This window comes from Pan paniscus, chromosome X, assembly GCF_029289425.2.
Source record: "Pan paniscus chromosome X, NHGRI_mPanPan1-v2.0_pri, whole genome shotgun sequence".
Classification (NCBI taxonomy): Eukaryota; Metazoa; Chordata; class Mammalia; order Primates; family Hominidae; genus Pan; species Pan paniscus.
This window is the reverse complement of record NC_073272.2, coordinates 5,244,860-5,260,310: the sequence shown is the minus strand read 5'-3', so window position 1 is coordinate 5,260,310 and position 15,451 is coordinate 5,244,860. Positions and strand designations below refer to the sequence as shown.

Sequence of the window (15,451 nt, the reverse complement as noted above, 5' to 3'; positions counted from 1 at the left end):
AAGTCTTCAACATCATCTCCAACTACCCACCCTAATTGAACCAGCTTGCTGTTTTTTGTTGTCGTTGTTGTTGTTTGTTTTTGTTTTTTTTTTGAGACTGACTCTACCTCTGTCACCCAGACTGGAGTGCAGTGGCTCAGTCTCAGCTCACTGCAACCTTCGCCTCCTGGGTTCAAGCGGTTCTTGTGCCTCAGCCTCCCAAGTAGCTGGGACCACAGTTGTGTGCCAGCATGCCCAGCGAATTTCTTTTTCTTTTTTTTTGTAGAGATGGGGTTTCACCATGTTGGCCAGGCTGGTCTCAAACTCCTCACGTCAAGTGATCCACCCGCCTCGGCCTCCCCAAAGTGCTGGGATTACTGGTGTGAGCCAGTATGCCCAACCTCCCCACCTGCTGTACTTCTGACATGGTCTGTTATTTAAAAGGAAGATTATAAGTGAAGAAGCAGACTTAGGAGACTCATCCTAATGTGTGTGCTTATGGGAAAGCCAGCCTTTTAAAACAGGAATCCCATCAATAAGCAGACCCCCAGGGCAGCGCATGAGTGTTGATGTTGGTGAAAGCAGATGTCTTCTATTTTGCAGGGACAGCCTGACAGGCATGTTTACGTTAAGTGTCTGGATCCTCCCTGCAGGCACATATAAATTTCACCCTTTTCTACTCAAAGGTGTATTTTCTTTACAAAGATGTAATCAACCCCCTTCCCTTAGCTTCAGCCTTGCACGGGGCAACCTAGCCTTGCATAGGTGATTTAAGAGCCAGTGATGGTAGGAAATAAGCACTAGAAAGTGTTTTGCCAAAGTGGAAATTGAACTGCGGTCCTCATGTCAGATAGATCTTATCTCTGTTGCCATGCTGCGTTTGCTGATGTTGATATATAATCTGTGTACTTTTTTTTTTGTCTCCTTCCCCAACATAGAGACCTCATTAAGAAACTGCTCGTGGTTGACAGAACAAGGCGATTAGGAAACATGAAGGTCAGTATTTGATCCCGTAGGTATTCAGTGGTACCCGATGTGCGTGTCTGCCGTCTAACACCCACATTGGCATGTGCAGGTATAAACCAAGGCTTAGCGGTCATATTTAATCACTGCCCAAATTTCAAATCTGGTGTTTTATTTATTTTTTTAAATTTTACTTGAAACTGCCAGGAAAGATCTATCAAATCTCGGTTTCTGGGCCCACAACGTCAAACTGGGTCTACACCGTATCTCCCCTCCCCTCAAGCAAGGTTAATAGAGCAATAACAATTTATAAGTTATTACTCATTATTTTGTTTACTTATTTATTTTATTTTTTAAACAGTTTTACGGAGAGTGAATTCACACGCCATGCCATTTACCCATCTAAAATGTGCAATTCGGTGGCTTTTAGTATACACACGATTATGTACAGCCACCCCTGTGGTTAATCTTAGAACATCTTCATCAGCTCAAAAAAAGAAACCCTGCACCCTTCAGTTATCACTGTGCTATTCTTTCATCCTCTCTTGCCCTAAGCCAGCGGTCCCCGACCTTTTTGGCACCAGGGGCCAGTTTTGTGGAAGACAGTTTTTCTACAGACCGCACAACCTAAATCCCTTACTCGCGCAGTTCACAATAGGGTGTGTGCTCCTATGAGAATCTAATGCCACCGCTGATCTGACAGGAGGCGGAGCTCAGGTGCTAATGCCAGCCATGGGGAGCAGCTGTCAGTACAGGTGAAGCTTCGCTCACCTGCCTGCTGCTCGCCTCCTGGTGTGTGGCCCATTTTGGTTCCTCATAGGCCGTGGACCACTACCGGTTTGTGGCCCAGGGGTTGGGGACCCCTACCCTAAGCAGCCACTAATCTACTGACTTTCTCTGTAGGGTTCGGTGTTCTGGGCTCTGCTAAAAATGGAATTGTACAAAATGTAAGCTTTTGCCTCTGGCTTCTTTCTCTGAGCATGATGTCTTCAAGGTTCATCCAGGCTGTAGCCCGTGTCAGAGCTTCCTTCCTTTTCCTGACTGCATAGTATTCGATTGTGTGGGCAGACCTTGTTTTGTTTGTCCATTCATCTATGGATGGACATGTGGGCTGTTTCCACCTTTTGGCTTTTGTGAATGGTTCTGCCATGGACATGAGAGTAGGTGTTTTATGTGCGCAGGTGATGATTTTAAAAGTTGTGCATCAGGTATGATTTCCACAAACTTTTTGTGTGGAGGCAAGTATATAATTGACAAACAGACTATTCCTTAAGTAGTATCATACCTGATATGCGTGTTTTGACATCCCTGAATTTGACAGAATTCATGGACTTTTTGTTGGCCATTTCTAGCTCTGGACAACCTCAGAGGGACTTATACATGGAGGAACTTCCATATACGTCTTGACGCTGTAAATTACAGTCTGGAGAGACACAGTACACCGGGGTGTGAGGCTTGAACCACTTGGCTCTCTTGGGGCCCTCTGTGTAGTTTAGGAGTCTCCAGTAGCTGCCATGAGAACTGACCACAAACTAGGGGCTTAAACAACAGGAATTTCTGCTCTCCCCATCCTGGAGACGAGGAGTCTGAGATCAAGGTGTCTCAGGCCTCCAGAGGCTCTAGGGGAGGATCATTCCTGCCTCTCCCAGCCCCTGGGGGCTCCAGGCATCCCTGGGCTTATGGCCGCATCACTCCAGTCTCTGTCTTTCTTCACGTGGCCTTCTCTGTGTCTCCTCTTCTGTCTCTCAGAAGGATGCCTGTCATTGGGTTTAGGGTCATCCTAATGCAGGATTATCTCTTCTCAAGAGCCTTCCCTTAATTACATTTACAAAGACCCTATTTGCATGTAGGGTTCCATTCCCAGGTACTGGGAGTCAGGACATGGGCATCTATTTTGAGGGCCACTGCCCAATGTGTGATAATTGTGTCTGCTTCCTGCTAGAGGCTCTAGTGGGGGATCCTTCCTGCCTCTCCCAGCTCCTGGGGGCTCCAGGCATCCCTGGGCTTGTGGCCACACCACTGCAGTCTCCACCTCCATTTTCACATGGCCTTCTCCTCTATGTTTGTATCTCCTCCTCTGTCTCTTATGAGGACACCTGTCACTGGATTTAGGGCCCACCCTTCTCCAGGATGATGTCATCTCAAGAACCTTAATTTAGTTACATCTGCAAAGACCCTATTTCCAAATAAAGTGATATTCACAGGCACTGGGGGATAGGATGTGCACATATCTTTTTGAGGGACATTGTTTACCCTATAACAGTAGTCAAGCCTCTGTCCTTTACATTATTTGCAGACAGCAACCGATACCTTCAGGTCTCCAAGGAGCCTATCCAGCCAGGTTGCACGGTGTGGACTCATCTGTGCCACGGCTCTTCATAAGATTGGACGGGTCCTGTTTTAATGCCACAGCCATTTAGAAAAGAGCTGGGTCTCTTGCTGGGACTGCAGGGAATCACAGACGACCCATATCTAGAATCTGCTGGGAATGGCGTAGTGACCATCATAGGTACCTTCCAAGGGGGAAGAACAAGTTTCCCAATCAAAGGAATTGGGGAAAAGCTCACAAACTCCCAAGCTAGGTCTTAAAGTCTAGTTAAAGCTTCCTGATATGGAGATAAACTGAAAGAGACTCAAGAAAACACTGACTTTTATTTTTTTTTAAATTAACACATGAAAATGGTATTATTTAGCATGTACAACATGAAGTTTTGAAATATGTACCCATTGTGGAATGGGTCCATTGAGTTCATTAACATATGCATTACCTCACATAATTACCATTTATTTGTGGTGAGAACACTTAAGATCTACTCTTTGAAAAAAATTGTTTTTAAGAGTTGGGGTCTTGATGTGTTTCCCAGGCTGGTCTCGAGCTCCTGAGCTCAAGTGATCCGCCCACCTTGGCCTCACAAAGTGCTAGGATTACAGGCAAGAGCCACTGCACCCAGCAAGATCTACTCTTCCAGAGATTCTTGAGAATACATCATTAGTTATAGTCACCGAGCTGTGCAAGCGACTGACTTGAACTTGTTCCTCCTGTCTCTCTCACTTTGTCTCTTTTGACCAATGACTTCCCATCTCAGCCCCTTCCCAGCCCCTGGTATCCACCACTCTACTCTCTGCTTCTATGAGTTCAACTTTTTTAGATTTCCCATATAAGTGAGATTAGGTGGTATTTGTCTGTCTCTACCTGGCTTATTTCTCTTTCTCTCTCTCTCTTTTTTTTTTTTTTTGAGACAGAGCAAGGCGGAGGTTGCAGTGAGCCAAGATGGCACCATGCCCTCCAGCCTGGATGATGGAGTGAAACTCTGTCCATTGCCCCGCCCCCCCAAAAAAACATAGAGTATAGTAAATAGATAAACCAGGGACATAGTCATTTATTATCATTACCAACTATTAGGTGCCGTAGGTAACATATGTGTTAGACTGTTATACGCCTGGCAGCGTAACAGGAGGGATGCATTGTCCTGTGGTTACAATGGCCATGATGTCACTAGGGGATAGGAGTTTTTAAGATCATTATAATCTTACAGGAGCAACACTGTATATGTCATCCATTGTTGACTGAAGCATCATTTTGAGGCTCATGACTGTAGATACACACCCACACACACACTTTTTTTATTTTTATTTTTTCAAGACAGGGTCTTGCTCTGTCATCCAGGCTGGAGTGCAGTGGTGCGATCACAGCTCACTGCAGCCTTGACTTCCTGGCGTCAAGTGATCCTCCCACCTCCGCCTCCCGAGTAGCTGGGACTCAGTGCATGCACCACCAAGGCTGGCTAGTTTTTTATGTTTTTTTGTAGAGACCAGGTCTTACTTTGTTGCCCAGGTTAGTCTCAAACTCCTGGGTTCAAGCAGTCCTCCTGCCTTGGCCTCCCAAAGTGCTGGAATATAAACGTGAACCACTGCTCCCACCCCCCTCACACACACTTTATATAACACACACACACTAGTTTGGATACTAATGTGAATCTCGGTATATACATATACTTTATACTCTACATATAAAGTGTGTAAAGTACATATGTATATGTGTATATATATATAATACATGTGTATATATTAACGTGTATGTATATAAGTATGTGTATATTTAATATATGTGTATGTATTAACGCGCATATGTATATAAGTATGTGTATATATAAATATATGTGTGTATATATTAACGTGTATATGTGTATAAGTATGTATATATTAACGTGTGTATGTCTATAAGTATGTGTATATATTAATGTGTGTATGTGTATAAGTATGTGTATATATTAACATGTGTATGTATATAAGTATGTGTATATATCAATATATGTGTGTATGTATGTATGTGTGTGTATATATTACTATGTATGCATGTGAGTATATACAGACACACACATCCTTTAGTATCCAAATTAGAATTTTATCTGATGGATAAAATTTATTTTATTTTATTCTCTTATTTTATTCACAGCAGTCTTACTCTTATTCACAACATTGCTGAAGGTAAAACTCAACAGTATTATTTGTTGCTTGACTTAGCTAAAGATTAAAAATACCTGTTTTGCAATAAGAAAAGAAAAAGTTGTCAAAACAACTGGATGGGAAAACAATAGAAAAAATTCACATTACTGTTTCCTTTTGAAGATATGGTTGTGTACGTATTCCTCTTTAAGGATAAGAAATTTGAAACTACAGTAATGCTAACTGATAGACGCGTTAAATTCAGATGTACTGGCTTCTGTTTCATGGAACCTACGTTTATTTCTTCTGCTGTCCCACATTTAATTGATAACAACATCACTACAAGTATAAGAAAAGGAAGCAGAGTGAGGTTTACGGATGAGCACTTGGGAGGGATTTCGAGGTCGTGATGTCCACAGTGTGAGCCAGCGATGCCTGGTGCTACCCTTGAGCATGAAGCAGGCCGACTTGAACGCACCTTGTTAATTGCCAGGCCGTGCAATGTCGTTCTTAAGGTCTCTTAGATTGGACATCCTCGGTTTGAGTTCCCAGTCTTGTTATTTACTTGCTGGGTCCTACGGAGCAAATTAACATCATTCCTTGAACCCTAGTTTCTATGTCTGTAAAATACTGAATAAGTTTGCCAAGACGAAAACAGGAGACAAACTGAGAAATTACTGGCTGTCCAATTTTATGTCGAGAGATGGAATCGTATTTACCTTTTTCGTCTTTGGTCCGGAATGCAAATGCATTGCACAGGAGCAGAATGACTGGATTTGTTTCTGCGACAAAAAAGGGCAAACAAAACACTAACAGCTTTGCTTGCAGGTTTTCCTGGCAGCTCACCCTCCAGGCACAGTTCTCCAAAATGCAGCAAACTTGGTCTGTTTGTTTCAATACTAAAATAATGTAGAGATTCTTTGGGGTATTTTTCTTTCCTGCCCTGTCAAAATTCTGTACACTGACGACACGTGTTGTTTCTTTTGAAGAACGGGGCGAATGATGTGAAACGTCATCGGTGGTTCCGCTCCGTGGACTGGGAAGCTGTTCCGCAGAGAAAACTGAAGGTACAACACATATCAGTGGGTGACTCAGTATGCCCGAGCTCTCCCATGAACAGGGACTGCCTCTGAATCCTAGGACTTCTTTATTGATGGCTGACATGTAATTAATTTATATAATACAACTATTTGTCTAAAACTGTTCATAAGCCAAGTTCCCCACTCTGAGTGTCTTAGTGCTAACCATCTACCTAGCTCCCACAAAGGCAGGAGCCGCCACACCCAGTCATATACCACATGTTCTTTGTCCATTCATCCCTGGATGGACACTTATCCCAGATTTTGAAGCAGATTTTAGGAGACCTGGCCTGATTCCTGACTAGCTCTGTGACTGCTAAACCCTACTCCCTCCTCTTTAGTGGAAAGCGGTCAACAGGATTACAGAGATAAGCAAGCGTCTAGCACCATGGTCATCGTTCAGTGATGGTGGTGTATTACATGGAGAATATTCTTTGGAACGTTTCTGGCCAAACTGCCTATTTTTAAACATCTGGCTTTTTGGCTGGGTGCTGTGGCTCACGCCTATAATTCCAGTACTTTGAGAGGCCAACTCAGGCAGATCACTGGAACCCAGGAGTTTGAGACTAGCCTGGGCAATATGGTGAAATCCCGCCTCTATAGAAAATACCAAAATTAGCCAGGTGTGGTGGCATATGCTTGTGGTACCAGCTACTTGGGAGGCTGAGGCACAAGAATTGCTTGATACCAGGAGGCGGAGGTTGCAGTGAGCCAAGATTATGCCACTGCACTCCAGCCTGGGCGATAGAGCCAGACCCTGTCTCAAAAAAAAAAAAAAAAAAAAAAAAAATCTGGCATTTTTTTCAATGTATAATACTTGTCCATTTTATAAATGAGGAGACTGTGCTCAGAGAAGTTAAGCAATGTGTGGAAGGTTACACAGCTGCTAAGCAGTGTAACTATCACAGGTACATATTTATGGGGGTACATGTTATATTTTGACACACGCATAGAATGTGTAATGATCAACTGAGGGTAACCAGGGTATCCATCAGCTCAAACATTTATCATTTTTATGGGTTGGGAATATTGCAAATCTAGCTATTCTGAAATATACAATATATTGTTAACTCTGCCCACCCAACTATGCTATCAAACACTGGAACTTATTCCTTTTATCTAACATTATGTTTATGCAATATTTCTTCATCTCCCCTTCATCCCCTACCCATACACACTTCCCACCCTCTGGTAACTATCATTCTACTCTCAACCTTCATTACATCCATTTTTTTAGCTCCCACATATGAGTGGGAACACGCTGTGTTTCTCATTCTGCGTCTGGCTTAGTTTATTATTTATTTTTTGAGACAGCGTCTTGCTCTGTTGCCCAGGCTGGAGTGCAGTGGCACGATCTTGCTCACTGCAGCCTCTACCTCCTGGCTTCAAGCAGTTCTCATGCCTCAGCCCCCTGAGTAGCTGGGATTATAGACGCCCAGCTAATTTTTGTATTTTTACTAGAGACGGGGTTTCACCATGTTGGCCAGGCTGGTCTCAATCTCCTAACCTCAAGTGATCCACCAGCCTCAGTCTCCCAAAGTGCTGGGATTACAGGCATGAGCCGCTGCACCCGGCCTGGCTTAGTTTACTTAACATGATGGTCTCCCATTCCATTCGTGGTGCTATAAATGACAGGATTTCATTCCATTTTATGGCCGAATAGTTTTTCATTGTGTGTATGGACCACACTTTATCCTTTCATCCGTTGGTGGACACTTAGGTTGATTCCATATCTTGGCTTTTGTGAACACTCTGAACTGCATATGTTACTGATGGGAGTGTTCAATGGTAGTGTTTTCACCTTTGCACTTCAGAGTCAAAAGAATGGAGAATGCTTAGAAATGCTTATTCCTAGTCCTCAGCTCAGACCAGAGTTTCTGGGGCTGGAGCCTGGGATGATACGCTTCTTTTTTTTTTTTTTTTTTTTTTTGAGATGGAGTCTCACTTTGTCACTCAGGCTCGGGGTGTAGTGCAGTGGAGTGATCTCAACTCACTGCAACCTCCACCTCTTGGATTCAAGTGATTCTTCTGTCTCAGCCTCCCAAGTAGCTGGGATTACAGGTGTGCGCCACCACATCCAGCTAATTTTTGTGTGTGTTTTTAGAAGAGATGGGGTTTCACTATGTTGGCCAGGCTGGTTTCGAACTCATGACCTCAAATGATCCACTCTCCTCGGCCTCCCAAAGTGCTGGGATTACAGGTGTCAGCCACTGGGCCTGGGCTGATGCATCATTTTGTTCAAAGTTTTACCTTTTCAAATACTTTATTGTATTAAATTGCATTAAAAAAACAATTTGAATACGTTTTATCTATCCACATTGGTCAAAAACCAAGTCAATATTAAAAGAGATATATTGCCAAGTCTCCCTCTTACCCCCTCCAAGCCACCTGTAGGTAATCACCTTTTATTAAGTTTTTCTGTGTATCCTTCTAGAGTTTCTTTGTGCTAATAAAAACCCACATGGATACATGCATTCTTATTTTTGCCACTCATTTATACAAATCTAGAGTAGCGTAGTATGTACATTATTATAGTCTTGCTTTTTGCACTTGACTGTATAATCTGGAGACCTGTCTACATACCTGGCTAGCTTCCTCATTTTTTTTTTTTTTTTTTTTTTTTTGAGACGAAGTCTTGCTCCGTTGCCCAGGCTGGAGTTCAGTGGTGCGATCTCGGCTCACTGCAACCTCCGCCTCCCAGGTTCAAGCGATTCTCCTGCCTCAGCCTCCCAAGTAGCTGGGATTACAGGCACCCACCACTATGCCCGGCTAATTTTTGTATTTTCGGTAGAGACAGGGTTTCTCCACGGGCCAGGCTGTTCTCGAACTCCTGACCTCAGATGATCCTCCCACCTTGGCCTCCCAAAGTGCTGGGATTACAGGCATGAGCCACTGCGCCTAGCCAGCTTCCTCATTTTAAAAAATACTGCATTGTATTCCATCACATGAGTGTACCATAGCTTACTTAATACTATATATGTATATATTTTGAGACAGGATCTCACTCTGTCTTTCAGGCTGGAATGCAGTGGTGCAATCATGGCTCACTTGGAGTATCGACCTCCTGGGCTCAAGCAGTCCTCCCACCTCAGCCTACTGAGTAGCTGAGACTGCAGGCACACAGCACCACACCCGGCTAATTGTATTTTTTGTAGAGACAGGGGACTCCCTGTGTTCCCCAGGCTGGTCTCAAACTTCTGAGGCTCAAGCGACCCTCCCGCCTCACCTTCTTAAAGTGTTGGGATTACAGGTGTGAGTCCCCACACGCAGCCTCATTCACAATATTTTAATTCAAAGATTGCCGCGTTCATAAACGAAGGGAAGACAGCTTTAGTGTTTTGCAAATCATTTTCATTTTTAGGTACAGCGACAGAAATAAAGGGGTGTGTGCAGTATCCAAGTGTCCCGTTCCTTTCTAACCATGCCTTTGTGCTTCGGCCATGTCTCACAGCCTCCCATCGTGCCCAAGATAGCTGGCGACGGCGACACTTCCAACTTCGAAACTTACCCTGAGAATGACTGGGACACAGCCGCGCCCGTGCCGCAGAAGGATTTAGAAATCTTCAAGAATTTCTGAGGACAGGAGCTCACATCTGGAAGGTATATCTTTATATTTAGTAATTACCAAAAAATGAGACTGGCTCGACCCCACATCCAGGTGTGGCTGCGTTTACTGAGTGGGGCTTAACCTCATGCACACAGAGGTCAGCAGTGAAGCAGAGCAAAGGGGATTGATTGCAAGGGTCAGCGAAATAAACACAGCCATGCCTGGGACTCCAGGTCAGCATGTGACCGTCAGAGGCATCAGCATGACAGTTCAGAATCCATGTTCTGCGTCAGAACCTGCACGTCTAAATAAGACCGCTAGGTGGTTTGTGTGTGCCTGAACATTTGAGAAGCCCAGCTCCTCTGGTCCCTGTTCCAGAAACCCTGAGTGACAGGCGAGCTTCCTTAGAATAATTAACAAGTATTTCCAAAAGTCTCTTTAGGTCTCCTTTGGTTAAAAAATAAGAAGAAGAAATATGCCCTCATAGGAAATTTGCTAAGCTTAATTGAAGATGACTGGAAAAGGATTTTGAGTCTATTACTTCTTTGAGCCTTTGAAGGTCTATTATTATTTTTTAAATAATAATAATATTTTTTAGAATCCCTCATGAAATTTGCTAAGCTTTAATTTAAGATGACTGAAAAAGGGTTTTGACTGTGTTATTTCCTCGAGCCTTTGAAAGTCTATTATTAGTTTTTAAGTATGGATTAAAAAGAGCTTTCAGTTACTCCTCAATTCTAAATTGCTTGGTTATATGGCTTCAATTAGATCTTTCTTCCTGTAACACACGAGCAAGAAAAATACCAGTGAAGCAAAATATTGTCAGTGATGTGTCTATTCATTGACATAGCTTGTTTTTCCCATTTTGATTTCCATTCCCGTAATTTTCCTGTAGTCTTCCCAGTTATGTGAAGTGGAAAGCCAATTGGCTAACCAACACCATTCGAAACAGACACCAAATGTCGCAATTGCTGATTGGGGAGAGGAACCAACCTGCTGAAAGACATGGTGAATGAGAGCCCTCCATCCTGGGCAGGTGTTTACATGGATGTACCAAGAGGAAAGCTGGATACAAATTAAAATAATAGACAACAAAATGATAGAGGAATAGGTGGCTATGACCTCGAGAAGATAACCTGTCTCCATGGCATGGCTTCACCTCTCAGTGTGTGATGAACGCTTTTACAGTGGTGACTGGTTTGTATTAACATGAGAGCGTGAAACTTTACCAACTTCATAAATGCTCATGAAATCCAGTTGCGGGTTTTAAAAATCATAAGATGTTCCTGAATGTGTTTACTTCTTTTTGTTTCTCTGCTCTACTCTGGGGCTTACATTTTAGCTGACTCGCCCATAACATCTTACAAATTGTGTCTCTCCAGGAAATCTTTAAAATGATGTAAAGACTTGGTTTGCTTTAGTATGAAGGACCCCTAGTTGATAAGCCACAAAAATAGAACCTTTCTCTAATAGAGACCCCTCAATTGTAAAATTTACTTAAAGAACAAAAAAGCTTCCATTTGATGGATTTTTGTCGTATAATCAGTGAACAGTTTCATTACATCCTGTCCCCAGCTGCCCCTACTTTCCCTGAAAAAGATTCCACACATAGGAATAACCTTTCTCAATCTGATATGCATTGTTGAGAAAGTATGTGTAAGTATTATTTTTGCTAAGTGGAATCATTTTTAATATAGTTTGGCTAGTGGTTGGGGCTCTGTTTAATGAATTTTTTTTTCTTTTTGAGACAGAGTCTCGCTCTGTTCCCCAGGCTGGATTGCAGTGGTGCAATCTCAGCCCACTGCAACCTCCACCTCCTGGGTTCAAGTGATTCTCCTGCCTCAGCCTCCCGAGTAGCTGGGATTACAGGTGCCTGCCACCACACCAGGCTAATTTTTTTGTATTTTTAGTAGAGATGGGTTTCGCCATGTTGGCCAGGCTGGTCTTGAACTCCTGAGCTCAGGCAATCTGCCCACCTCGGCCTCCCAAAGTGCTGGGATTACAGGCATGAGCCACTGTGCCTGGCCCAGATGCAATATTTTAATCCATCTCAGTAATTTTATCAAGTAATTTGCACACCAAACACATCCCTGGCATTTTCAGCAACGAGCGATTAGTTGCAGGAATTTTATGCAGGAAGATATTTCTTCATGAAGCCAAATCTTCTCCTGTAAATAAGACACCAGTTCAGATGAATCACTGCACTTGAGGGCAGCTTAGAAACTATGCTTTAGCCGTTCATCTTTGTTTGAATCACCCTGTATGCCTTTCTGAATGTGGAGGAGGAATTTAAGAGAACTGACTCACTATGTCTTTTATTTTACTTTGTAATAAAATATTTTCTGTCTTGCTGTAAGGTTCTCTGAGGAAGCATGTTGAATTGGGGATCCCATTTTTCTTGTGCAGTTCATCATCTATTGGCGGATAAATTTATCTATTTATGGATAAGCGTATGATAGAACATTCTTCAGGCTGGATGTGGTGGCTCCTACCTGTAATCCCGGCACTTTGGGAGGCCGAGGTGGGAGGCTCACTTGAGGTCAGGAGTTTGAGATCAAGCCTGGGCAACATAGTGAGACCCCATCTCTACAAAAAATAAAAAAGTTAGCCAGGCGTAGTGATACATACCTGTTGTCACAGCTATTCTAGAGGCTGAGGTGGGAGGCTCGCTTGGGCCTGGAAAGTTGAGGCTGCAGTGAGCTGTGATTGTGCCTGTACTCCGGCCTGGATGGCAGAGTTAGACCTCATCTCAAAAATGAAAACAGGGCTGGGCGAGGTGGCTCATGCCTGTAATCCCAGCACCTTGGGAGGCCGAGGTGCATGGATCATCTGAGGTCAGGAGTTCGAGACCAGCCTGGCAAACATGGTGAAATCCCATCTCTACCAAAAATACAAAAATTAGCCAGGCGTGGTGGCGGGTACCTGTAACCCCAGCTACTCAGGAGGCTGAGGTAGGAGAATCACTTGAACATGGAGGCAGAGGTTGCGGTGAGCTGAGATCACACCGCTGTACTCCAGCCTGGGCAACAAGAGCAAGACTCCGTCTCAAACAAACAAACCAAAAAAACCCCTTACCTTTAAAACATTCTTCATTTCCTTTTTATTGGCCTCTCCTTTTAGAATTCAGGCTTATGGATCCTTGCAAAAAGAATTAAAAAGGGAAGTTTTCTTTGTTATCACTTAGGGAAAGGAAACCTTTGTATTATCATTGAGATGATGATTACAAAATTCATCCAGTTACTGAGCAACTCACAGAATCTTTTGTCCTATTTCATGCTAGAAACAGGAAGATTGGAATCTGCCTGGAACAAAGAACTGCACCTAAGCAGACCAGAAGCAAAATGTCTTCTTCACGGCATAAGGACATCTCCACTTTTCTCTGTACCTGTGTGTATAGAAATAGATTAGAGCACAGTTGAAATTCATGGAACTGGCATTATTTAAGCAACTGGAATTCCACACTGTAGGAAGGTTTTGAAAATTGTTTGGTTGTAGATTTTTTCTTATCCTTTAGTGTTGTGTTCCTACTGTGATGTCTTGGTTTTTGTCATAGACTTAAGTTTATAAGTTTGAACTGGACTTGTTCGATTATAACCACAAATTGTGTGTGTGTGTGTGTGTGTGTGTGTATGCCTGTGTGTATATATAGAAGTCATTATGGCAGATGCACAGAAATTGTGCAGTGATGTAAATGTTCATACTTTACAGAGCCTATAATTTTTATTTTTCAATTTGTTTTTTCAAAAATCTCGGGGACAACATCTGAAGGGTATGTTGCATGGATTTAAAAAAATCATCTCACATGCATTTTATAGTTTTGGGGAAGAAAATATCATGGGGAGGTCTACCTTCAGTATCTTTAGTGCTTCCTACCTGGTAACTTGAGACTTTAAAAGAAGAAACAAAGAGAGGAAGATATGGGAGCGAATTTATTCCAAGAATCTACAATGACATTGAAGTTGTTGGAGGAATGTACTGTATCTAAAAAAACCTTCTGTGACACATTCAAAAATTTCATCTGAGCTGGGTGCAGTGACTTGTTCCTGTAGTCCCAGTACTTCGGGAGGCTGAGGTGGGTGGATTGCTTGAGCCCAGGAGTTGGAGACCAGTCTGGGAAGCGTGGTGAGACCTCATCTCTACAAAATACAAAAAAATTAGCCGGGCATGGTGGCACGTGAGTGTAGTCTCAGCTACTCAGGAGGCTGAGATGAGAGGATCACTTGAGCCTGGGGAGGTCCAGGCCGCAGTGATCCGAGATCACACCACTGCATTCCAGCCTGGGTAACAGAGTGAGACCCTGTCCAAAAAAAAAAAAAAAAAAGAAGGCAATGGCTTTTTGCTTTTGAAAGTGGTATGAAGAGAACATCCACTTTAAGGCTTTAAAAGACAGTGAAGCTGGTTGTAGTGGCTCACTCTTATAATCCTAGGATTTGGGGAAGCTGAAGCAGAAAGATTGCTTGAGCCTGGGAGTTTGATACTGGCCTGGGCAGCATAGCGAGACCCCATCTCTATTAAAAAAAAAAGATGTTAAAACAGTGAAATTGCAGAAACAGAACATAGCCACCCTTTTTCATCAGTGACCTTTTCTTCACATAGAGGTCAACTCAGTAGGTGAGAATAATTAGTAGGTTCAGCAGAATAAACTCTTTACAATTAATAACTCAGTGGAAAATGATGTTCAGATGGTGAAATGTGGAAATGTTTTAGACAACTCTATTTTCAGCCTGTGCTTCTCACTCACCATCCTGTTGGGATTAACAGTTGAGGGCCATCGCTGTCTAAACATTTAGCATGCAGTTTCCCATCAGTTTTACCGTGAATGTGGAAAGGTGAAACTGGTGCTGACTTCGGCAGCAGGTATACTAAAATTGGAATGACACAGAGGAGATTAGCATGGCCCCCTGCGCGAGGAAGATCCGCAGATTCATGCAGCATTCCATATTTTTTTAAGAAAAGGTTACACTGTGCACCAACATGTGGAGCTAGAAGGAAAAGCTTTTAAGTCTCATGTTTGCTGACTATAAAAATAAATCATAGTAATATTATTGAACATTCTACTTTAAAAATTATTAATAAAACCATAAATGAAACACTTGAGCACACTTTAAAAAGTACATAAACCCATGAGTCCATATGCCTATTTTTAGGTTGTCTGTTTTATTATCCAGGATTTTATACTCAGATGAGAATTAGCATCAGGAAAGCCTGAAATGCCTTAATTGTGAACTGATATGCAGGAAAATGAAATATGCAAGCACATTGGTGACCTTGTTCTTTACAGACATCGTGATCAGCCTCCAGCCATACAGAACAAATGAGAAATTAGAAGCGATTCCAAGAACGTGTGATGGTGTGAAACCCACTTTGGAGCATCACACACATTTCAGCATTTGAAGTGACACAAGCTACCTGGTAACTGCCCATGGCAGGGTCATAG

The 15,451-nt window shown here is 42.8% G+C and overlaps 1 protein-coding gene and 1 non-coding gene across 2 annotated transcripts in view; both read left to right on the top strand.

Moving 5' to 3' along the window:
- Nucleotides 1–12,367, top strand: part of PRKX (protein kinase cAMP-dependent X-linked catalytic subunit) — a 104,762-nt gene extending 92,395 nt beyond the window's left edge. The window contains 4 exon segments of the mRNA XM_063601703.1: nucleotides 918–975; nucleotides 6,378–6,455; nucleotides 9,919–10,067; nucleotides 10,910–12,367. Of these exon segments, the coding sequence (XP_063457773.1) occupies nucleotides 918–975; nucleotides 6,378–6,455; nucleotides 9,919–10,044 (262 nt within the window). The 3' untranslated portion in view covers nucleotides 10,045–10,067; nucleotides 10,910–12,367.
- A 2,486-nt stretch (nucleotides 12,368–14,853) lies between these two features.
- On the top strand, nucleotides 14,854–14,960 carry LOC112438535 (U6 spliceosomal RNA). Its single transcript, XR_003026949.1, has one exon. It is a non-coding gene; the product is annotated as a U6 spliceosomal RNA (small nuclear RNA).
- Nucleotides 14,961–15,451: the final 491 nt, after the last annotated feature.